The sequence below is a fragment of the Brachycentrus maculatus genome, unplaced genomic scaffold, assembly GCF_059751285.1.
Source record: "Brachycentrus maculatus isolate JH-2025_06_01 unplaced genomic scaffold, ASM5975128v1 h1tg000668l, whole genome shotgun sequence".
NCBI lineage: Eukaryota > Metazoa > Arthropoda > Insecta > Trichoptera > Brachycentridae > Brachycentrus > Brachycentrus maculatus.
Window position 1 is genome coordinate 115,923 of NW_028281401.1, and position 25,565 is coordinate 141,487.

Consider the following 25,565-nt stretch of genomic DNA (forward strand, 5'->3'; position numbering starts at 1 on the left):
TAATAATAATAATAATAATAAAACCCTTAGCCGCACCCCAATGGTGCATAGGGCACTGTGTCAAATCTTGATCTCTTGATCGTTTACACATGAAGGAAAGGTGATCAGCCCTCCGCTTCAGGTACCAGTCCATGGTAATATTGAATAAATATTACAGTGAAAAAATCACTGCAAATCAAAAATTATTTCAAACATCTATTTTTATTTGAACTTTTAAGTAACAATTTTAAGTGTGTGTATTAATTTGTGACATTCGATAGTTTAAGTGATATTTTTATCCCCATTTTATCATTCACCATCATTCCACAATTTAACCACTTTATATCTCAAATTTAAAATGTAGATTGATCCGTCTTTAATTGAAGCAAATATAAGATTTTTCGAAATTTAAGTTTTATGGTTGTTTATTACGGATAGAATGGAGAATATCACTCAGTGAGTAAAACAATCACTTAATCTATCCAATGACAGGAATCATCTAAATATATATTTTTAAAAATCTATTTTGAGATATGAAAAATCGAGCAAATTCAGCATTTGAAAATAGCAACTTATGATGGACACATTCAAAATACTATGATAAATGATCAGATTTTATCTACTGTGGCTAATTTTAAATTTTCTGTAAAAGATATTTTGGAGAACCCTGCTAAATTTAAAATGATTTATTTAATATACGAAACGACTTGACTGCGTCGCTAACTAGTCAGGATATAACATGCGTCACTTACCAGTCAGGATGTAACATGGGTTGTGTACAGGCAATTTAAGCATAAACCTATTTTTACAACATTTTGAGTGTGTCCAAATACTTGTTCACAAAATCTGGATTATCTCCAATTACAGGAGTTATTTTCATATTATTTTTTGACATCTCATCAAAGATGAAGAAGAATATGGAAGTCTGGGCATTTACGGGGCTTACGACCGTCATAGGCTGGTTTGAGTGATCACTTTACACACGTGTAACATTCACCAATTCTACCCATTATTGACAACCACACTACTCAAATTCTTGGAAGTTCTATATATATGAACCAATTTAGAAACCTTGTTCATGAATCACTAGAACTTCACTAGAGACATCTATTGGTGAGATGTAAAGAAGCTTTTTATTAAGCAGAAACTCTTATATTAGTATGTGAGATCCGAATCCTGGATTATAATCACACACATGAGAAACGCCAGAAAATACCAATTTCATTTTTATTATTTAGCTTATAATTTGACCAGATAATTTATTTACAACATTTTGAGTGTGTCCAAATACTTGTTCACAAAATCTGGATTATCTCCAATTACAGGAGTTATTTTCATATTATTTTTTGACATCTCATCAAAGATGAAGAAGAATATGGAAGTCTGGGCATTTACGGGGCTTATTATAAGCTAAATAATAAAAATGAAATTGGTATTTTCTGGCGTTTCTCATGTGTGTGATTATAATCCAGGATTCGGATCTCACATACTAATATAAGAGTTTCTGCTTAATAAAAAGCTTCTTTACATCTCACCAATAGATGTCTCTAGTGAAGTTCTAGTGATTCATGAACAAGGTTTCTAAATTGGTTCATATATATAGAACTTCCAAGAATTTGAGTAGTGTGGTTGTCAATAATGGGTAGAATTGGTGAATGTTACACGTGTGTAAAGTGATCACTCAAACCAGCCTATGACGGTCGTAAGCCCCGTAAATGCCCAGACTTCCATATTCTTCTTCATCTTTGATGAGATGTCAAAAAATAACCTATTTTTATTTAATAAAATTTGTTTTTTGGCAAAAGTCATTCTTAGGTTTCTAGAAGTTTTTCCATGAAAAGTTTCATCTTTCAGGTATTCGTTCACCCTCTTAATGTGTCCCTTCCCTTGTTTTTTTTGGTATCCTTACAAAAAAACGGTTAAATTATAAATATAAATAATCCCAATTATATTATATTTAAAAAATGCAATCGTTTCATTGTAATAAAACGTAAAGTTTCTGAAATATAACTACTTACAGTTCTTACAAAAAAATGCACTTTATTTATTGAAAAACTTTCGAAACTGTGACAAAAAGATCTAAAAGAAAGCTGCCAAAACTTAAAATATTTGTTGTTAATTATCTACAAAAATGTATTTATTTAATTTTATTGAGGTGTGTTGTAACATTTAACTAACTAACTAAGAAAAACATAACATTTATAATACTTTAATTCAAAGCCTTTCATATTTTTGAGGTTTTGCCTAAATTAACAGATCAAATAAATAGATATGCATGATTTTTTTTTTAATAATGCAGAATGAAGCACAAAGATTAAAGATAATTGTGGTAGTAAAATATTTTGAGAACTGTACCTTAAATAAACTTTAAATGAATTATAATTTATATATACTGATGACATATGACGTCATGTCTCTAATTTTCCCCATAATTTGAATACATTAGACAACATCGACCGAGTCCAATAGCCCGCTATAGTTGGAGTGCTGAACCGGGTCTATCTCCTCTGGTCATATCTGGCTGTCCTTCAAATTTCTGACGGACTCTACCGAAGACCTCGGAGTAGCTCCGACGAAGGAGCATTCCCTGAGGGATCCACTTCTACGCACCACCATGGTCTTGGTGCCATAGTCGGTCACGAAGTTGTCGTTCTTGACTCCTTCCTTGTTCGCCCTCACGGACTGGTATCCGCAGCAAGGCGGGTAACGAGATGTCAGTATCCTCTTGAAGGCGTCCCTGAACTCCGTGTTGAATATGGAGTAGATGATCGGGTTGAAAGCTGAGTTCGAATACCCCAACCAGGAGAGAATCTTAAACGCTAGACCTGTAAGAAAACAAAATTGATTGGATTTCAAAGAAAACGTGTATTGGAGGACTTAGAATGAAGGCTTCTTCTTCTTTTTATTATTGTAGGCCTTGCGGCCTGTTTTTAAGATGGATTAGACTCCTGCGACGTCGATTTCCAGCTATCGACCCATCTCTTTGGTGGTCTGCCCGGGAGTTGGCCGTATAGTGCGATGTGGGGGAGTCTGGATGGTTTCATACTCCTCACACGCGCATACCATTGTCTCCTTCGTTGCCTTCCCCACCTAACGACATCTTCGATCTCGCATATTTCCCTGATCCTGGCATTTCTTATTCTATCTCGGAGAGATATCTTAAAATAATTAATATATGAAGCACTAACTTTGTGATATGCCATTTTATAATTTAAATGTAATTTTGTTTTAAAATCACTTTAAATATTTTATTAAAATTCAATTATAATGTCTACCGGTTTCGAAGCTAACCGCTTGAGTCTTGATAAAAAAGCGGTTAGAATCAAAACCGGTAGACATTATAATTAAGTTATAATAAAATATTTAAAGTGATTTTAAAACGAAGTTACATTTTAACTATAGTTTAACTATACTTCTATCTTAATACTACGATTCTGTACATTTTTTAAGGTTAAAGGTTTACATATTGGAGCTAAAATGATCGATTTGACTGTCTGTAGCCTTTTGTATGCTGAAGATGTTGTGCTTCTTGCCGATAGTAAAGAAGACTTGCAGGCCCTGGAAGGTACAAACGAAGGACTAAAGATAGTTGAAAATTTTTGAAAAATAGACTTCTTCGTATAAATAAATCGTTTTATTATAATTTTGAATCTAAGGAACGCCACATCTATCTGTCTTTACAAACAATATTCACTTCTTCTACATTCATGCACCTTCTCAAACATATCCGACGATTATTCTGACTCTAGACCTGACCAGTTTTAAGTATAAATAAATAAGAAATACTTGATCATGGCGAAATTTCCTTGGCCTTCATAAAATAAATAAAATTCAAACTTTGCTTTTAACTACTTTTATTATTGGTTTATTGTCAGTAAAGTCGTATTTTAAAATCATGTTTGACTATGTGGTATGGTAGTTTACTCTCTTTATGGTAGTTTAGACTCTCCTTATCGTTCATTCTTTACTTTGTTCCCTTTTGAAAACTTCGATAATTTCCCCATATTTTATCAGATCTACATTAAAACTATACCATTATATTTGTCAAAATTCATCAGCAAATCACTTTCCTTACACATATTAAAGACTTTTATTACCAGCGCCAGCGCAGATATTTTTTTTAAATTTTAATTAAATTTTATTTGAGCTATCAACAGCAACATATGTAAAACAAAACAATTAAAAGATATACATTAAATAACCCAATTATAGTTAACCACAGAAACATGTACAAAATAGTGTAGATCTAGCAAATGAATGAATGTGTGTGTGTGTGATGTTGATTCTAGTAAGGACATACACACAAAGGAGAGAAGCATAGTTTTTAAATATCCTGAGAGGACAATATGCTCATGATTCGACTTTTCAACACAGATTTTCCGCAATTGAAAATGTCAACTTGGCTAAACATGAGTTGTACTCACTTGCCATTTGAAACATAGGTGAACTCTGCACATAATTAGTTCGAAGGACAGGTACTCTGAATACAGATTATGACGTGTGACATCTTTTATGCCTGATGCAAAAGGCACAGCATCCTCAGCAAAGTAAAAGACAAGAGTCAGTCAAATCGATCGTTTTCTGATATAATTTATGTAACATAAATACCAGGGATGCATGTCTTGCAGAAGGCCGCCACGATATTGACGCAGAAGAAGGGCACCCAGCAGACGAGGAATACCCCCATGATGATGCCCACCGTGATGGCGGCCTTGTGATCCGACACGTGGTAGGGAGAGGAGTGCACGTGCGTCTGCACGCGGGTCCGCACGCTCTTGGTCCTATTGTCTGGCAACTGGACTGTCCTGGTCACGGCGCGGATCGATTTGACGTGTTTCTGGGCGTAGCAATATAACCTGCAATGGGCATTTAGTGAGGATTCACAACATAAAGGTGAGACTGACTGGAGCATTTCGTTGTAACATAACGTCGTAACATTGCTCGCGAAGAGCATCAGCGAGCATCCGAAACTATCGATGGAGCGTTCGGCTCGGTGTACTGACTGCCTGAATGCTCGCATCGTAATATGTTACGTTACGACGAAATGCTCCGGTCAGTCTCCACCTTAACCTGCAATGGGCATTTAGTGAGGATTCACAACAATTTGAGTGAGTCTAAATACTTATTCACAATTCTGGATTTTCTCCACTTACTAACTAATTAACTAAGTTTTAACCACTTTTTTATTAATACAATTTAACCTACCGGTTTCGACAAAAACCTTGCATCATCAGGGTTTATTTTAATTCAAAAACATTAAAATACTCTTACCAAAAACATCCACACACTCCGTAAAAATCCTAAAATTTATTATTATTTATTATTATAATTTATTTTAGGATTTTTATGGAGTGTGTGGAATTTTTTGGTGAGAGTATTTTAATGTTTTAAATGTTTTTTAATTAAAATTAACCCTAATGATGACAAAGTTCTTGTAGAAACCAGTAGGTCAAATTTTATTAGTAAAAAAGTGGTTAAAACTAAATTATTTAATTTTATAAAGTTTATAAAATGTGCCACAAAGTATCTGCGGAAAACATTCAAGAAACTAACTAACTAACCCATTTTGTGAAATCACCTCCCTGTTCCAAAATTCATTACATTTATTTTCTTCACTTGATTTACCTGCAGTATATCCCTATCATGACCATGCAGGGCACGTAGAAGCTGATGCAGCTGGACACCACGGCGTACGAGGGCGTGAGGTCCAGGGCGCACGTGGGCCTGGGCTCGGGCGGCAGGCGGGCGGCGCCCTGCGGCCGGTGCAGCCCTAGAGAGATGGGCACGAAGCTGATCAGGGCCGCCAGCAGCCAGATCGTGGCGATCGTGCCCACCGCCACGCGACGCGTCACCCATCGACCGTACCTGGAAACAACGTCAAATTCACTTTTATTATTTTCACGTCATCTCGAGGATTCAGCAGCCATGTAAGACCGCCAACGACAGTTCACTGACTGTGCTTAGTAGAATTTCAGGATGCTGCACCAACTGCGAGATGCCGTAACACACATCGAACATACCTGGAAACAAGCATTTACACAATGTCAAATTAATGTCTATTATTTGCTGTTTATCCAGAGTATGGGTGGCCAACCTATTCAGAGGCCGGGCCATATTTTAGAAATGACGTTTTATACCGGGCCATAAAACAAAATTTCTTCTTTTATTCAAAGCAAACATATGTATATAAATATATATATATATATATATATATATATATATATATATATATATATATATATATATATATATATATATATATATATATATATATATATATATATATATATATATATATATATATATATATATATATATATATATATATATATAAAAATTTATACATGTATATAAATATATATAAATTTTTTTGAAGATACAACGAATATGCGAATCAAACATATTTATTACATTAGAGTTAGGCAGTACAAAATAATCAGAAAACTTCTCAGTTCTGTTACTTCTCTTATTTTTGGTCCAACGTCTTTACTACTTGACGCTATTATATGGGTCTCTTGGAATTGTCACGATAGTGAAATACTTCCATATATGGGATATGATAACAACATTGTAAATAACATCAAACATTAGAAACTAGAAATTAATTTTCTTTCTATTTAATTTCAAAATAATAGTCGGATATAGCTAGATCGAAATAAATATATTACCTCTTCTGGTATAACAAACATAGTTAAAGTTCAAATTCTTATTTCTTACTGATTGAAAACACAGAGCGAATACTCAAACTGTTAAGGATAAAGGCATCAAAAAGTTGGTTTGAGCACAGAATTCATGGAATTTTGGAGAAACCTCAAACAAAGCAGTCAGGATTCTAAACTTAGGAAAGTTTTCATACTAAGCATAGTTGAGAAATGCGGACTAGCAATGAATGGTGGAAAACGCATTCAGAGAGTTGTGAAGTGTTCGTTTTACGTTGTTATACATATTTATGTCTATCGTTAACCCTCGAATGCCAATGATAAATTTGAATGAGCAGCAATAACTTCATGATAAATGTTGACCATATCGCTCACTACTTTCAAGAACGTCATATATCAAAATTCATCAATTTTCAGTTGTGCATGTTTACGGAATGCCCAGAAAATGTACTACATCCCAGCAAAAGCGGCATACTTTTAATTTAATATTTAAATATTTACCCGCTACAGGGCAGAAAGTGTTGTTTTTGCAATTTTTTCAAATAAACTCAATATTTTTCAATTGGAGAAAAAACATTCAGGTTTTACTTAAAAAGATCTGTTGCAAGTAAAAACTTCAAAGAGTGGCTTAATATTTATTTTAAATACATTGTGTTATATTTTTTAACTTTAAAAACGATCTCCTGAAAAATCATGTATTTTGATTTATGACGGTCGTCAGCCCCGTAAATGCCCAGACTTCCATATACTTCTTCATCTTTGATGAGATGTAAAAAAATAATAAGGTAGTAATAAAGTAGTAATATATTACCTGAACGGGTCCTTGATGTGTATATATCTATCGAGCGATATGGCGCAAAGGTTCAGTATGGAGGCGGTCGAGCACATCACGTCACAGGCCACCCAGGTGTCGCAGAACTGCGCGCCGAACACCCAGTAGCCTAGCAGGTCGTTCACGCCCGCGAAGGTCATGACCATGGCGGCCACCAGCATGTCAGCGATGGCCAGCGAGGCCAGGAACAGGTTGCCGATGCGCCGCAGGCCGCGGTCCGTGTATATGGCTATGCAGACCAGCACGTTGCCGGCCACGGACATGAATATCAGCACGGACAGGAAGATCCCTGAAAGAAAATGAGGACAATATAAATGGCAGGCAGACATTTTAATAAAATTCTCAATATTATTAATATCTAAAACATTTCGTCATTTTTACTTTCATATTTTTTTTTATAAAAATGTTAGTAATTTCTTGATTTGGCGTTTAATTTGTAGAACTCCATTTTCATTAATGTGTTAGTTTTTATTTCTTGAATGTTTTCCGCAGATACTTTGTGGCACATTTAATGATATCTTTATAAAATTAATTAAGTTTTCACCACTTTTTTATTAATACAATTTTACCTACCGGTTTCGACAATACCTTGTCATCATCAGGGTTTATTTTAAATAAAAAACATTAAAATACTCTCACCAAAAACTTCCACACACTCCCTAAAATCCTAATTGAAATACTACATTCTAATAAAAAAGTAAACTCATTACATAATTTAGAGATTTTGGAAATTAAAAAAGGTGTAAAACAAATTTTAACTAACTAACTAACGAACGAACCATCACGCCGCTTCCCCGCAGGGGTAGGCAGAGAAGATAGAGCGCCACACCACTCTGTCCTTGCAAACATTCTTCGCCTCTTCCACGTTCATGCATCTCCTCATACATACCCGCCGATTGTTACGACTCCTAACCTGACCTGGAGTTATTAATAATCAATTGAATTTAAGTAACAGTCCTATTTTTTATATTTTTCCAATTTCTGTTCCTAGAATGAAAAATTTCGCACAGTAGGTTTTTGTGTGTGTGTTCCACTTTACGTATGCGCGCGCGGCTTCATACTGTTTTTGGGTGATTCTATTCGTAGTTGTTATTTGGAGTTGCTATGCAATGCACAATAAAAATAACGTTTTATAATCATATTTTTTAAATCATATTATCATATGGTGTACTGAGTGCGTGGAAGTTTTTGGCATCGTTAGGGAAGGGTAATTAACTATAACCTAACTATAAGTATTTCAATGTTTTAGAATTAGTACATTAACCCTGATGATGACAAGGTTCTTGTCGAAACCGGCTGGAAAAAGTGTAACCATATAAAAAGTGGTTAAAACAAAGTTTTTTTTTTTTTTATAAAGTTTATTTTATGAAATGTCTAAAGCATTTACATTGTGGTAAGCCATTTTTACTTTAGTATTTTTTTTGTAATATTAGTATGTAACCACTCACCGAGATTTTAATGTCAACTGGTTTCGAGGTGTACCCGTCTCTTTTTTACATTTTTGTGAAAAAAATATAAAAGTTGACATTTTTTGTGTATTTTTAAAGCATTAAACGAAACATGGACGAAAAACGTGCTTATATTTTGTATATTAAAAGCATTTTTTACTTTATGGTATATTTTTTTAAATTTTATTTTATTTATAAGGCACTAGAGCTTTTTACGATTGAATATAAAAAAAAACAATAAAGAACAGTGCGTTTATATTAATAAACACAATATATAATGAATCACTAACAAAATAATCATTTAAAAAAATCTCTGTTTTTCTATTATCAATTGCATGCCTTGCTTCAATATTTCACCCTTATAGAGAGGCACTAACGAGTGTGAAACTGGCGTATTTAGGGGATGCATATTAATCTCTCTAGGGTAGGGATATCTTGCATAAAATCAGACGTAATTTAGTAACGTTTCTTATACCATAATAGAACATGGATATTAATTAATTCTAAATTGATTTATTTTTTGGGCTATAATAAGAACATATCCTTCATCTTCTTCTTCTAACCCAATGGTGCATAGGGCACTGCATCGTATTGTCGCAGTTTTCTCTTGATCGTTACTTACATGAAGGCGAGGTGATCACATTGGTAATATTAAATAAATATTAGGGTGTAAAATCACAAATATTTATTATCACCCCCCTTGGGGTTAAACCCGGGAAATCGAGCACGATAGCTTAACATGCTAACCATTACACCACGGAGGCGGACTGTATAACAGCGTAGAGTGAGAATATGGATAGTCACATTTCTATATAAAATATCAAAAAGTTGTACCCAATCACGCTTTACTGTGACTCAGTCTAGTTAAATTTAAAATGAAAGAAAATACAAAACACAAACTTACTAACTAACCAACCGTCACGCCGCTTCCCCGTAGGGATAGACAGAGAGAACAGAACGCCATACCACCCTGTTTTTGCAAACATTATCGCCTTTTCCACATTCACGCATCGCTTTCAAGTATTTGACATACCCGTCTTCCACTGCTTCTTTTTCCAAATTCATTAGCCTCATAAATTCGTTCCACATGTCCAAACCATCTCAACACACATTTCTTATATGTTTATTTTTATAATGCTTGTGAATAAATGTGTATTTTACAAATCTACCAAACAACAATGCACTCGAAAACATTGAAAATGCAAGTTACACCATATATCGTTCTTTTGCGTATGTTCCTGTACTTTTAACAAATGGCGCTGCCATTGCGGTAAAAAAATGTGTTTTTTTTTAATACTTATTTAATCTTTACAAGGTAAATACACCTGTCACAGATTTATAAAAGAGATTTGAATAAAAACATTTTTTTAATCAATCATTTTTTTATCAATTCATAAAATCGCATTCTGCATTGTCAGATAATTAGACGATAAAAATAAATGTTATTCACTTTTTTGGCATTCGGCTATAAGGTCCGTTAGCTCAATGGGTTAGAGCGCCAAACTGATTCTTTCGCATTGGAGGTTGAAGGTTCGAATCCTTCACGGGCCATTTTTTCTTTTAAGGTTTAATTTGTTTAAAAAATAAAATCGTGTATTTTTGTTCTATTGTTTATGTTTGTTCAAATTGATGAATATTAGCAAATCCAAAATTACGGTTTTTGAAAGAGAAGAATGTAGATCTGAGTGTGACATATTGGTAAACGGAGAGATTTTGGAACAGGTAGATGATTTCATGTATTTGGGTAGTATGTTTTCTAGGGATGGAAAGATTGATAAAGACATGGAAAGGAGAGTTAATGCTGGGAACAAAGTGAATGGTGCACTGAAATCAGTTATAGCAAATAAAAACCCATCAGTGGAAGCTAAACTGGCACTGGCAGTGCACAACGGAGTCCTGGTTCCAACTCTAATGTATGGAAGTGAAACATGGAGTTGGCAAAAGAAGGATGAAAGTAGACTGAATGCAATCGAAATGCGATCTCTCAGAAGAATGTGCGACAAAACGATGTATGATTGATGTACGAATAGTGAAATAAAGAAGGAATGCAAAGCTGAGATAAGCATTATCGATAAAATTAAGAAAGTTGTGTTGAGATGGTTTGGACATGTAGAACGAATGAGTGACGAAAGAACCCTAAAACAAATTTATGAGGGGAATGTAATTGGAAAAAGAAGCAGAGGAAGACCGAGAAAAACATGGTACGTTTTTCAAGTACTTCAAGTATTTGGCATCAGGTATGCCAAATACTTGAAAGTGGTCAGGTTAGGAGTCGTAACAATCGGCGGGTATGTATGAGGAGATGCATGAACGTGGTAGAGGCGAAGAATGTTTGCAAAGACAGAGTGGTGTGGCGTTCTATTCACTCTGCCTACCCCTGCGGGGAAGGGGCGTGTTGGTTAGTTAGTTGGTTAGTTTATGTTTGTTCTATATTTTTAATTAAATTATGTTTAACGATTGATTTGAAATTTTAACGCAATGAGTTGAAAAAGCAAAATAAGAGAAATATAAAAACAGAAGGGAATAATTCTCAGTCTTTGTTATTGCCTTCATCAACAAATAAATAAAACAATCATAATTAGTAATTATATTGCAATTTTTGAAATACTACAGGGTGACAATTATTTAAATTTAAAAAAAAAATTATCATCGATATTCTCAAACGATTTTTCTACTGCAAAATGCAACACCAAGCAATTTCAGCAAAACTTCAAATATTTGGCAATCAAACATTTCAATTAACTCCCTGAAGAAATTTAAAAAAATAGATGATATAAAAATACTTACGAAAAAAATTGAAGCTCATTACATTTAAATCTTGAAAAAATAAACAAAAAAAGACCATTATATCTTTTATTATGTAACATTAAACCACGAGTGTAAATCCCTCGCCAAGCACAAGAGCATAGTCTCTTTTATGGAGAGGCACAGCGAATCGAAATATAAAAGTTCTCCATATGTATAAATAATTCAAATGTATTATGTTATAAATAAAAATGTTAATATATTAAATAAATAAAAAAAAGTCAATGGACTATAGTGCGACACAAAAATGTTAAATCGATAGACGTTTATTTTACATTTTCGTGTATAGTAAATATACACCGCAGCATTCAGCGGTTCACGAAAATATTTCATGAATATTCCAACTCCTGAAAAATTATGTAAATAGATTTTCAGTTCACAACATCAGGCATTATGCGCTAACAAATATGCCTCATCATGTTCCTACAATACAACCTAAGTAGAGCCTTGTTAGTTCAATGTTCAGGCAGCGTGAGGTGGCAGGAACGAGGCTCTATATACACATTATACTGGCGTGTCTGAAACACATCAGGCTATCTGAAAAAGAAGTATTTAATGTTTTTCGTAAATTTAATTTAATTTTATTTTATTGTACACAAATACTAGAATTTAAAATATTATAGGTGTTAAAATGAGATGAAACGTTTTTTTTGTATGAAAAAAAGGTGGAAGTCTGAGCATCCCATGTCTTGCGACCTGGCATTTGGCTGGCTCAAGAGATTACTTTACTTTTATATTATTTTATACATTTGTGTATAAAGTATTCTCTTGTACATATCGATAGTGTAAAGGCAAATGGGGTATATCTGTCACAGACCAAATTTAACAGGAGAGCAAAAACAAACTTGTGATATTAAATAACTCATTTGTTTTATGTATTTTTATAAGTACATATGTCAATTAAACTAAATAAGTATTGCAACTACAGCTATGTCCTTTTGCCAGATTATGGAATACACTGCTTTAGACATGTTTGTGTTTGTGTAACATTATTTTAAATATACATATACATATATGTATATATATATATATATATATATATATATATATATATATATATATATATATATATATATATATATATATATATATATATATATATATATATATATATATTATTTTTTTATTTTTTTTCTTGTTACACTATATAATTATAACGAGTATAATTGGTCATTAAAACCAGACGATAAATGATCGTAAGCCCTGTGAATATTCATTGATTACGATGATTTTTGTTGTTTTTGATTCTTTCATGTTTTTAATACATAGATTCTTTATAATTACATCAAATTTAAATCGTCACGCATTAAATATTTTTCTTTTAAAGTTCAACAATTTTCATAAGATGAAAAAATATTGAACATCACAAAAGCCAAGCTACTGCTTTTTTTTATCAATCGATTAAAATACTTTCTGCACTTTCGGAGTATTGGACGGTAAAAATAAATTTGATTCACTTTTATGGCGTCCGGCGAACAGGTCCGTTAGCTCAATGGGTTAGAGCACCAAACTGATTCTTTCAAATTGGAGGTTGAAGGTTCAAATCCTTCACGGGCCATCCTTCTTTTATTTTTTATTCTTTAATTTGAGTTAAAAAAAATAAAGTCAGAAATATTTCCTACAAGAAGCGTTACAATTTTATCATACGAATTATTATAATGGGTAAGGAAGCCGAGACATTTTGAATTATAAAATGTATATTCTTATTATTATTATATATTAAATCTTAAATCAAACACTGATTTTTGAGTCTACAAGTTGTATTTTTTTGAAAAAAAACACAAAATTTTGTGAAAATGCCATAATTAGGCGAAACAAAATTGATTTTCATGTGGATTTTTTCAATTAAATACAACTTAGTAGACTCGAGAAATCAATAAATAAATGTTTCAACATTATTTATAACATAACATAAATGTGGAATTGTTGAATTGGCTTTATTATTGATAATGTGAGTACCTAACTATTTTATTTTATAATATTTTTTTTATATTATAAAATATTAATTTATGTTATTATATGTAACATTAATTTAGCAGAGCTCACTGAAATACTATCCCAGTGATGTCATTAATAAAATTGTAACGTGGAAATACATCACAAAGCCTTATTTAACGCGTCGAATTGTATAGAAACAAAACAGAACTTTAAGTTCATTAATGTTTCGAGAACTATAGATTTTCTCGAAAGTACTCACTCATGTTGACATTAATCAACTAAAAAAATAATGTAATTTTTATTAGTATTTTATTCTTTATTTTAAATTCTTTTGCATTAAACAATATAATATAAATAAATACAAGTACAAAAAAACATACATAAAAAATATAAAATACAGTAAAAAAGAAGACCCCACCACAAAGGCATGGCCTGTGTGTGGGTATACATTTTATATAGCTTATTTCTTTGTTGAATAGAAATTATTATTTCAAGCGTTATCCATAGTTTAATTTTTTGTGTTTACTTTTGGGTATTGGTATTAGTTGGCTACTGTTCTATAATGTGTTTATTCAATATTTCGTAAAAGAATGTTAAGAGAGAGGTTAGGATCGTTATGTAAAAACACAGAATTGCGCGTTTTATATTGAAGTAAATCAGTTAATGTTTGATAGTTTTTTTTTGTTATTTAAATAATCGTGTTATTCCTCAAAGCAAAAGCCAAATCAATAAATCAAATGACGGCTTTTTACTTAAATTAAGTAAGAAAAATAAATTTTTCGTAGTTATATCGCCATGGTTGTAAGCCATTTATATTATATAAAATTTATATTTTCGCGAAAACTAATGGCTGACAAAGGTTTATAAAATAACATGAAATATTTTACAAGATTGATTGAAAATCTGCTTCGGTCGTCGCTCAAATCACGTCTCTATACATCAAAAATGACATTTCAAATTTACGCAAAAAAAAGAAGACAAATTTCCCATTCTTGTGAATCACGTTCAATATTAGATGTCGCAAGAAAATGTTTCAAAAATAATTACTGATGTGGAACGTCGAAACGCGATTTACGATACCATTTTTTGTGCCAGAGCTTTATATCTAGAAAATATTGTAGAAAGTTCATGTGAGCTTATGTGTTATGATAACGCAAATCAGCATAAAGTTTTTTTTTAATAATTTAATTTAAGCAGAAAGATAAAATGATTTAAAGGCATTGCTAAGGTGACGCTATCCAAGACAGAAGGACCTACAACCTGAGGACGAGGAGAGCTGACCCCAGCAGTCCACAAAGACGATAATTTCGGATGTACCAAGTTTTTAATACATCTTTAAAAAAACTAACGCTCTCACATATTTTTACATCTCAACACGGATGAAGAAGAATTGAAATCTGGGTATTAACAGGACTTATGGTCATCCATAGGCTGGTTTAGTGATCACTTTATACAAGTGCAACATTTACCAACCGCCCCATCATTCACAACTACACTACTCAAATTTGCGAACTCCTAGATATATGATCAATCTCATGACACAGTACATATGAGCTCACAACAGCTATTTATGTTGGATTAAGAAAGCTTTTATTTAGGTAAGATCTTTTTCTATGTATTATTTTTAATTAAATGTTTATCGTAGCCGTACAGGAGAAAGTGACCAACTAACAAAACGTAAAATGTTCAGGAGGGCCATTTAAGTCACTTTTGCTTGGCAAGAAAATATGTAAACATCAATGCAGTAAGTCATTTTTAACAAGTCAATATATTATACTTCTAAGTTTAAAATCGCTTTGGTATTTTTCAGGGCAATATAAGGCTAGTAAGATATCATATAGTCAAGGATCACGTTTTTGTATAAAAAACACGTGGTCACTTTCTCCTATATGACATATGTATATATATATATATATATATATATATATATATATATATATATATATATATATATATTATATATATATATATATATTATATATATATATATATATTATATATATATATATATATATTATATATATATATATATATATATATAAATATATATATATATATATATATATATATATATATATATATATATATATATATATATATATATATATATATATATATATATATATATATATATATATATATATATATATATATATATATTATATATATATATATATATATATATTATTATATATATATATATTATATATATATATATATATTATTATATATATATATATAATTTTTTTTTGTTGATAAAAGCAGATTATTTCATTAACTGCAATTTCTAATATATCAAAATTAGGACCAATATAGATCAGTCCTTTGTCTCTTTTATGTCAGAATATGAATGAATCTATATGACGTCATATTTGAATCGACGATATCTTATCACATTTTCACACTATTCCGAAATCGGCTGAAGAGAAAATAGCGAAAATAGATCTTTTTGCGACATCGACAAAACTGAGTGCTTGCCACATTTTTTACTGACCTAGCGACAAACAAAAAACTTCTGTTGAAACATTTGAAATTGTTTAAAAGTCGCCCCTATGTCGAGTCTCGCTTATTTGCCTCCAAGAGACGTTTGCTCTCGAGCTGGAGTGTTTGCCCGGCAAACCAAGGGTGAGGCTGGGAAACTTCGACAGTCTCCTCCAAGTTTATTTTGCAAGAGTTTTTTCTTTGTGCCGAGTAATGAATCTCATTATCAACTATTACACAACACTTCCTTTGCGATGCAAATGTTCATCGCGCCGTGAATCTCAATTAAACGTTTCCGCAAATGTAAAACGGACCTAAATTAGTACCTAATTGAATTACCTAACTCAATAAAGTGGAGATTTTATTCAAATATTTGACGCGAACATCTCGGGAATATTTGAATCAAGAATTAAAGTACAAGAACATAATTTAAGAATAATTTCAGAACAAAAATATGATTCATGACGCATACTTGGGAGTATATTTTAATAGATAAATGATAATTAGATATTATTTTTTGACGTCTCATCAAATAGAAGAAGAAAAGGAAGTCTGGGCATTTACGGGGCTGATGACCGTCATAGGCGTGTTTAAGTGATCACTTTACACACGTGTAACATTCATCAATTCTACCCATTATTGACAACCACACTATTCAAATTCTCGGAAGTTCTATATATATGAACCAATTTAGAAACCTTGTTCTTGAATCACTAAAACTTCACTAGCGACATCTATTGGTGAGATGTAAAGAAGCTTTTTACTAAGCAGAAACTCTTATATTAATATGTGAGGTCCGAATCCTGGATTATAATCACACACATGAGAAACGCCAGAAAATACCATTTCATTTTATTATTTAAGCTTATAATTTGACCAGTCTATTTATTTACAACATTTTGAGTGTGTCCAAATACTTGTTCACAAAATCTGGGATTATCTCCAATTACAATGAAAATAACTCCTGTAATGGAGATAATCTAGATTTTGTGAATAAGTATTTGGACACACTCAAAATGTTGTAAACTAAACGTTAAGCTTAATTCATAATTAAAAATGACGTAATCACCTTTTATTATTGAAGTGTCAATATTCTTCTTCATCTTTGTTAAGATGTCATAGTGAGTAATTTTATTGAACTCTTGTCAAAACTCGTCGTGTTAACAAAAAGAGGTCTTATACCCAGACTTCCATTTTCTTCTTTATCTACAACATTTTGAGTGTGTCCAAATACTTGTTCATAAAATCTGGATTAACTCCAATTACAGGAGTTATTTTCATGTTATTATTATTTTTTTTCCTTCTTAATCCATGTTGAGATGTCAAAATGTAATGCTTCTAATTGTTGGCATATATGTATTTATATTATTTATTTTATTTTTATTTTATTTGTTCGGGAATTGTACGGTTTACATATAAAAAAAGGATATAACAAACATAAGTTGCACAAAAATAGTTACGTTAAAAAAAAGCCAATTAAACAATTCCACATTTATGTTATAAAACTATTAAAAAACATTCAAAGATTTTAATAAAGAGTATGATATAATATAGTAGATTTAGCAAGAAGGAGAAGGAAAGGAGAGGAATTAATGAGGGTGGTTAAAAGATATTTTTTCTAGGTAAGTAGTTTAAAATAATAATATATTTATAATTATACATACGCATACATATACTTATATATATATATATATATATATATATATATATATATATATATATATATATATATATATATATATATATATATATATATATATATATATATATATATATATATATATATATATATATATATATATATATATATATATATATATATATATATATATATATATATATATATATATATATATATATATATATATATATATATATATATATATATATATATATATATATATATATATATATATATATATATATATATATATATATATATATATATATATATATATATATATATATATATATATATATATATATATATATATATATATATATATATATATAAACATACATGTACACATATACATACATAAACATATACATTACATATACAGAAAAAAAATTGTTATGCACCGTTCACCCCCCACCCATAACATAACTAGGTTATATGTGGAAAGTAAACAGAGTATGACAACTTTCTACTAACCTTTTTTTATTTATTGTTTCGGCATTAACTTTGTGGTAAGACATGTTACAATGATTAAAGAAAACATTTCGTTTTTTACCACTTGAGTTTTATTATAGACTACATGTTTCAGAAGCTAAACTTCCATCATTCAGGTCTGTATAATAAATTATAAATTAAATTATTATACAGACCTGAATGATAGAAGTTTAACTTCTGAAACATGTAGTCCATAATAAAACTCAAGTGGTAAAAAACGAAGTGTTTTCTTTAATCATTGTAACCTTTTTTTTATTAAAGCTATGCTTTTTCCAAAAATATTAATGTCATTAAATGTCTTGTTGTATATGTCCGTGATTCTGTTTAGAGTAGTATTTTGTAAAATGACAGTGTTGCACTTTGGTACATGAAGAAGGCTTCTAGCTCTAGCGCGACAGCTCATAATGAACTTGTCTCTAGCAGCCAACACCCTCACTGTGTATTCACTTGTCAGGGTTCGACCGAGCGTTATAATGGCTGTAGTTCACTCCTGTCGAACGTCACAGCTCAGAGAGGCTCTTATGGTAACATCATACAATAATGATGTGTACCAATTTCTAACACAATGAACTAAAACAACTCAATAATCATTTTCACCTTATTTTTGACATCTCATCAAAGATGAAGAAGTATATGGAAGTCTGGGCATTTCCGGGGCTGACGTATATATTATTTATATACGCAATTTACAATTTACAATAATGTGTCCTGATTGAGTTTTTTTAGTGCCTAGGGCACATTTAACAGTACTCGTTTAAAAAATTATGTGAAAAGAAAAATGAGCCACAACAGCGCATGGCTATTGTATGAATAAATGCATGTTTCACCTTGTTTTAGTCATTTTACACATTTTTTAAACAAATTAATTTACGACCTTTATATAATATTATAAGTAGTTATTAGAGTATTGACACTTGTATCCTACCACTTTTTAGGTTTTTTTAATTTAAACACGAATAGTTTCGAAAACTACAGATGTTCTTATCAACAGGTGAAAATGCAAACGGAGTTTGTAAGTAGTTTGTGATCTTACAAACGCTACATTCGAATACGCGCGTGTTCAATTGAATATATTTTACCTGTCTCATGACAGTGCCATCTGTTAAACAACAGGTAAATATTTCTCATTGCGAACAACATGATTCTTCAATGCAGCACCTGTCACAAAGAATTTTCAATGTTTTCGATTGAATTGTTTTTTCACAGATTTTTTTATATTTTTGTTGCTTCACAAGCTTAATAGAAATGTATGTTTTCTGATTTCTTTCCTTTCCATTTAACCAGACTGAGCCACGTCTACGCGTGGCCGGATACAGCTAGGGAATTAATAAATACTAATAAAGCGTCATTGAGATAGTATTTTATGAAAATATGTTTTAAAAATTATTTAAATTTATTATTTTTAGAGCTAGTTTCTGTCTGTTTTAGACGTCATTTTTTAACAAATTATTTTAATACCTTTATACAATATTCCAAAGTAGCTGTGGGAGTAGATACTTAAATTTTTATGACGTCCGTAGAACAACATTAAAATTACTTTTATCTAAGTCGTTAAGTAAAAAGGGCGCGGGACGAAATTAACATTCCCTAATAACAACTCGCATAGCGTTTAACTGCTGACGAAATTAGAAATTATAATTATTATTAGCTGAAATTTAAAAAATATTTCAAATTTCATTTTAATGAATCCAAATCGAATTATCAGTAAAAATTAATTAGGTAATACTAAATTACTTTCAAAATGAGAAACCTTATTTATTATAAGGTGATATTTTTAAAAGTATTTCAAATTTTATATTAACAAATCAAATTCGAATTATTAAAAACATTTATTTAATAATAATAATAAAATCCTTATCCGCACTCCGATGGTGCATAGGGCACTGTGTCTTATGAACGCAGTGTTATCATGATCGTTTTACACATGAAGGAAAGGTGATCAGCCCTCCGCTTCAGGTACCAGTCCATGGTAATATTGAATAAATATTACAGTGTAAAAATCACTTATATTTATTTTTACCCCCCTTGGGAATCGAACCCGGGACCTCCAGAATGGTAGCCGAGCGTGCTGACCATTCCACTATGGAGGCGGACATTTATTTAGGAAGACTTAATTTTTATCAAAATTAGAACCTTATTATAATAAGGTGATATTTAAAAAGTATTTCAAATTTTATATTAACGAATCGAAAACGATTTATTAAAAATATTCATTTAGGAATATTGAATTATTATTAATATTATAAGGTGATATTTGAAAAATATTTCTAATTGTATATTAACGAATCAACAATCGAATTATTAAAAACATTTATTCAGGAATACTTAATTTGTATCAAAATAAGAACCCTATTATTATGAGGTGATATTAAAAAAATATATTTCTAATTTTATATAAGCGAATCGAAATCGAATAAAAACATTTATTTGAGAATACTAAATTAATTTCAAAATTAGAACCTTGTGATTAAACTTTTTTTTTAAAATTATTAACGCATCAAATATAACGAATACTAGATTATTATATAAATTACAACCTTATTATTATAAGGTGATATTAAAAATAAAGACATTTCAAGGTTTACATTAACAAATCAAAAACGAATTACTTAAAACATTTATGTGCGAATATTTAATTTTTATCAAAATTAGAACCTTATTCTTTTAAGGTAATATTTAAAAAATATTTTTTAATATTACCTTATAAGATCATGCCAAGTTTTTTTCGGTCTTCTTCTTCTATTACAACCACATTCGGTTAGTAATTTTTTTTCACTATTCTTTCTTCACTCATTAGCATCATATGCCCAAACCATCTGAATTCACCATTCTCAATTTTATCGATAATGTTTTGAATATTGAAAGCATTAATATTCGTGGATGATATTGATATATTATTATGTGTGAGTAGACCAAAACACAAAGTCTTTTTATTTCTCAAAAAAATTTATCGATAATGTTTATCTCAGCCTTGCATTCTTTCCTTATATCACCATACAAAGTTTACACACATAACTGTTCATTTGTAAAAAAATAAAAGATCGTTAAAACAGAAAAATATAACAAACAAAAAATATGTAAAATACTTTCAATTTTAAACAAAGGTAGAAAAAAAAGGTGAAAAAAACACATATCGCTCACTCCTTTCAAGAACGTCATAAATCAAAAATCGTCAATTTTCAGTTGAGCATGTTTTCGGATTGCCCAAAAAATGTACTATATCCCAGCAAAAGCGGCATATTTTTAACTCAATATTTACCCGCTACAGGGCAGAAAGTGTTATTTTTGCATTTTGAATAAAAGGTAATGTTTAATTATTTAAAAAAAACTACAATTTTACAAATGGAGAAAAAACCTTCAGGTTAAACCTAAAAAGATCTACAGCACAGTAAAAAAGTTCAATAAGTGCCTTGATATTTATTTTTTATACATTGTATTATATTTTTAAACTTTAAAAACGTTCTCCTGAAAAATCAAGTTTTTTTTTATTTCTGTCGTTCTTGAAAGGAGTGAGCGATATTTAAAATAATATTAATGTGAAAAATCTGTAACAAAAATTATGTTGTTTACAATTATTTGAATAGGAAATGATACTGGGATTAAGCTCAGAGAATTTCGCGGTTTTATAATGTCACCTCCGAATATTTTTATGCTCAACGTACTGTATTATGATCCCACACATATAAGTAATTCGCTACCAAGGTCATCATTTCATACAAGACAGGTAAAATATACCAGATTGCTTTTTAGAGAGCCAACGAACGTGAGTCATCCAGTTTGATATAGGAATTTCGTTCGTGATTGCGCACTGTGATTCATAATGATTCAGACGTACGTTATTCCCGATATCTTCATCATAATCATTGATAATATGTTATTTTGGCAGGTCTCCCGTTAGGTCCGTTAGCTCAATAGGTTAGAGCACCAAGCTCAATCAAATTTGGAGGTTGAAGGTTCGAATCCTTCACGGGCCAGCTTTATTTTTCTATGCGTTAATTAATATTTTTAATTTAATTCATTGAATTGGCAGTCATTTTGTGGTAATATGATTTTTAATTTGAATTCTACATGGTGAATACGGTGTTTGAAAATAAAACGGAATGCCTCGAAACACGTGTCATAACAAATTTTAAGGAAAACGTAAAATTACGTAGTTTTATCATGAGAGTTATATTATTTAAATAAAAATATTATTCGTTTTCATTTCTAAATATTCGCCATGTTTAAAAGATTACACACACACACACACACACGGACAAATATTTTACAAACTAACTAACTAACCATCACGCCGCTTCTCCGCAGGGGTAGGCAGAGAGAATAGAACGCCATACCACCCTGTCTTTGCAAACCAATTGGTAAAATGACACATCAATCGATCCTCGCAAATAGTCTTCGCCTCTTACTCATTTCCAAATGCAATCAAATTTGTTTATTTGAAATTAAAATTAAATTTTTTGTACATAGAAGAACCGTCCTGTAATCGAGAAGTGATTGAAAATAAAATATTTAGGGTAAGTATTAAGATGAAAATACTTAAGTTATGTGGTCGACTATCATAGATGAAATAGAATAATTAAAGTAACACGCAGTTTATCAAGTCACCACTAAAACTAGCCAATGACAAATCGTACACCCTGCAAAAAACCCAGACACCCGTATGGTCACCTTGATGTGATGGGCAGGCGCTGTGGCGTAGTTGAGTAGGCGCTCGACTGCGAAACTGGCATCGTGGGTTCGATTCCCCCCCAATTGCAAAATGAATTCAAGAAAGATTTATTTTTAATATGATCTGGGTGTTTGTGATGTATTTTTTTATATTAACCTTCCCTATCCTTACTATCCTACCTGCAGACAAGCATCTAAAATATATGGTTTGCGTGTTCCTTTAAAAATAAAAAATAAATGTAAAAAGGACTATTTCAAAGCCTCGCTTGCTGAAGTTGTAACACAAATTCAGGTCTCTCAAAAGCTAATAAAAATAAATTAGTATATTTCAGATGAATTAATGAATTCCGCCAAACATTTCACCGCAAAGTCAGTTTAAAATAATGTCTACTTTATAATAATTAAAACAAATAATGTGTGCGTAAAGCACACGCAAAGTTTCGACATCATTAACCCTTTCTGAAAATACTGCGGACGTATACGCCACAAATTGGCAAACCCACGTATGCAATTTTGTCAAACATACCTTAATTTGTATTATTAGGGATAATTAATTATTCGAAGTTTCCCGCGTGCGAGATTTTCCATTAAGACCTCGCACGGATTCAAATGTCTGTTTTCAGGGTAACCTGCCATTGATAGTTTGCGAAATGGAAGTGATCCTGAAATTCCTTTGTTTCAGTTCATGAAAATATTATACAGGATGTAAACGACTTTTATATCAAATAAACTTATTTGAAATATCAAACGAATGTGCGGCAAATGATTTATAATTGATGTTCGAATGCCAAAATTAGAAAATAATGCAAGACTGAGATAGGCATTATCGATTAAATTTAGAAAGATGAGTAGAAAAAGGTTTGGGCATGTATCGAATAAGTAGGGAAAAATAATAAAATAATATTTATGAGGCAAATTTAGTCGGTAATAGAAGCAAAAGAAGACCTTAGTAGACTTATTTGAATTGACGCTCGATTGTGTAACTGGCGTCTCGGGTTCGATTCCCGCCAAGTGCAAAATAAATTCAAGAAATAAAATAACAACTTTGTCGGTTACGAAAAAAACTCGGTTACTGGTCAAATAAAATTCATATGGAATAAACTACATAGTTGTTATTTTATTCTATAAACTGCAGTTTTGCCAAGAAATCTCAGTACACAACATAAATATAAATTCAAGAAATATTTGTTTTCAGTTAATATGAATGTTTGGGTTTTATTTTTTACGTTAACCTTTTCTATCCTATGTGAAGAAAACTTTCTCTATCCTTACTATGCTACCTGAAGACCAGCCTCTTTGAGTAGAGCTTTTCTTGTAATTTCTTTTATACAAAAATAAAAAAACCTTTGGTAAGGTCAGGAATAATCAACGGGTTTATATTATGAGATACATGAATTTGGAAGAGTCGTAGATTATTTGCAAAGACAGATTGGTGAAGCGTTCTATTCTCTCTGCCTACCTCAGTCAGTTAAGTTTACAGTATCCCAGGGCTTGTATTTGGCTGTCAAAACCATATATGTTTCATCTGAAATATACACCTGTACTGTATTATTTTGATATTTATTACTTTACAAATTAATTTGTGAATTTAAAAAAATTATAAATATATGTATATATATAGTAATACTGCGTAAAATAATAAAGGCTTTGAAGTACACAGCAAAGGTTTATATTTTTTTGAAAATGCAATTTAAAAAACAGTTGGAAATAAAAACACCCTGTATTAGTTTTCAGAAACAGTTTCTTAGTGAAAACACAGTGCCGATGTATCACGGAAGGAATTTCCATTACAATCACGTATTGAGCCCCATGAAGTTTTATGGAGGTACGTACAGATAGGATAAAACCAAATCCCTTGTCAATTATTCAGCAAATGTAAAACCCTACTGGGCTTCTGCTGGTTTTCAATAAAATATACGGTTTCCGATCGAAAAACCACTACTGTGGTTACTTCATTTAGTAACGACGTAACATGCTCATAAATTGATACTGTGTACATTATGAAAAAATAAGTAGCTAAAAACGTTACATTTTATCGTGACGGAATTTTTTCAATATACATAATCGTATTTTGTTTAATATATTTTTTTGAGAGTAGAATACATTTTTTTCATAGATAAATATATATTTTTTTTACTATATGTATTACGGCACTTTAAGCATGGCCTGTGTTGAGCCGAAATATTTACATGTTAATATTTTTTAAAATTTTAATTGTTATAATTTTTTTATTATTTTATTATATACATTACATACAATAGATACAATAATAATTTACAGTAGAAAGGTTTTACAATAAAATAATTACACATGGACTTTAATTAATTCACTTTCTACCTTGTCTCTTCCAATGAGAAAGCATATTTAAAAGCATTGTAAACTTTGTGGTATGGTAATATAACACTGATTCATGACAACCGGTTTCGGATTGATCATAACATCATGAGGTCATTAAAATAAAATTATCACGGTTTGACATTTCGCGCATTCCTTTCAACAACGGCATATATCAAAATACTTGATTTTTAAGGAGATCGTTTTTAACGTTTAAGAATATGATAAAATGTATTAAAAATATATAT

General features: G+C 30.8%; 1 protein-coding gene across 1 annotated transcript in view; it reads right to left on the minus strand.

Moving 5' to 3' along the window:
- Window positions 1-2,490: 2,490 nt before the first annotated feature.
- Window positions 2,491-25,565, minus strand: part of Dop1R1 (Dopamine 1-like receptor 1) — a 34,995-nt gene continuing 11,920 nt past the window's right edge. The window contains exons 2-5 of the mRNA XM_088274422.1: window positions 7,450-7,759; window positions 5,605-5,844; window positions 4,588-4,835; window positions 2,491-2,804 (exon numbers count right to left, since the gene is read on the minus strand). Coding sequence (XP_088130548.1) covers window positions 2,491-2,804; window positions 4,588-4,835; window positions 5,605-5,844; window positions 7,450-7,733 — 1,086 coding nt within the window. The 5' untranslated portion in view covers window positions 7,734-7,759. The remainder of the gene's footprint in view (window positions 2,805-4,587; window positions 4,836-5,604; window positions 5,845-7,449; window positions 7,760-25,565) is intronic.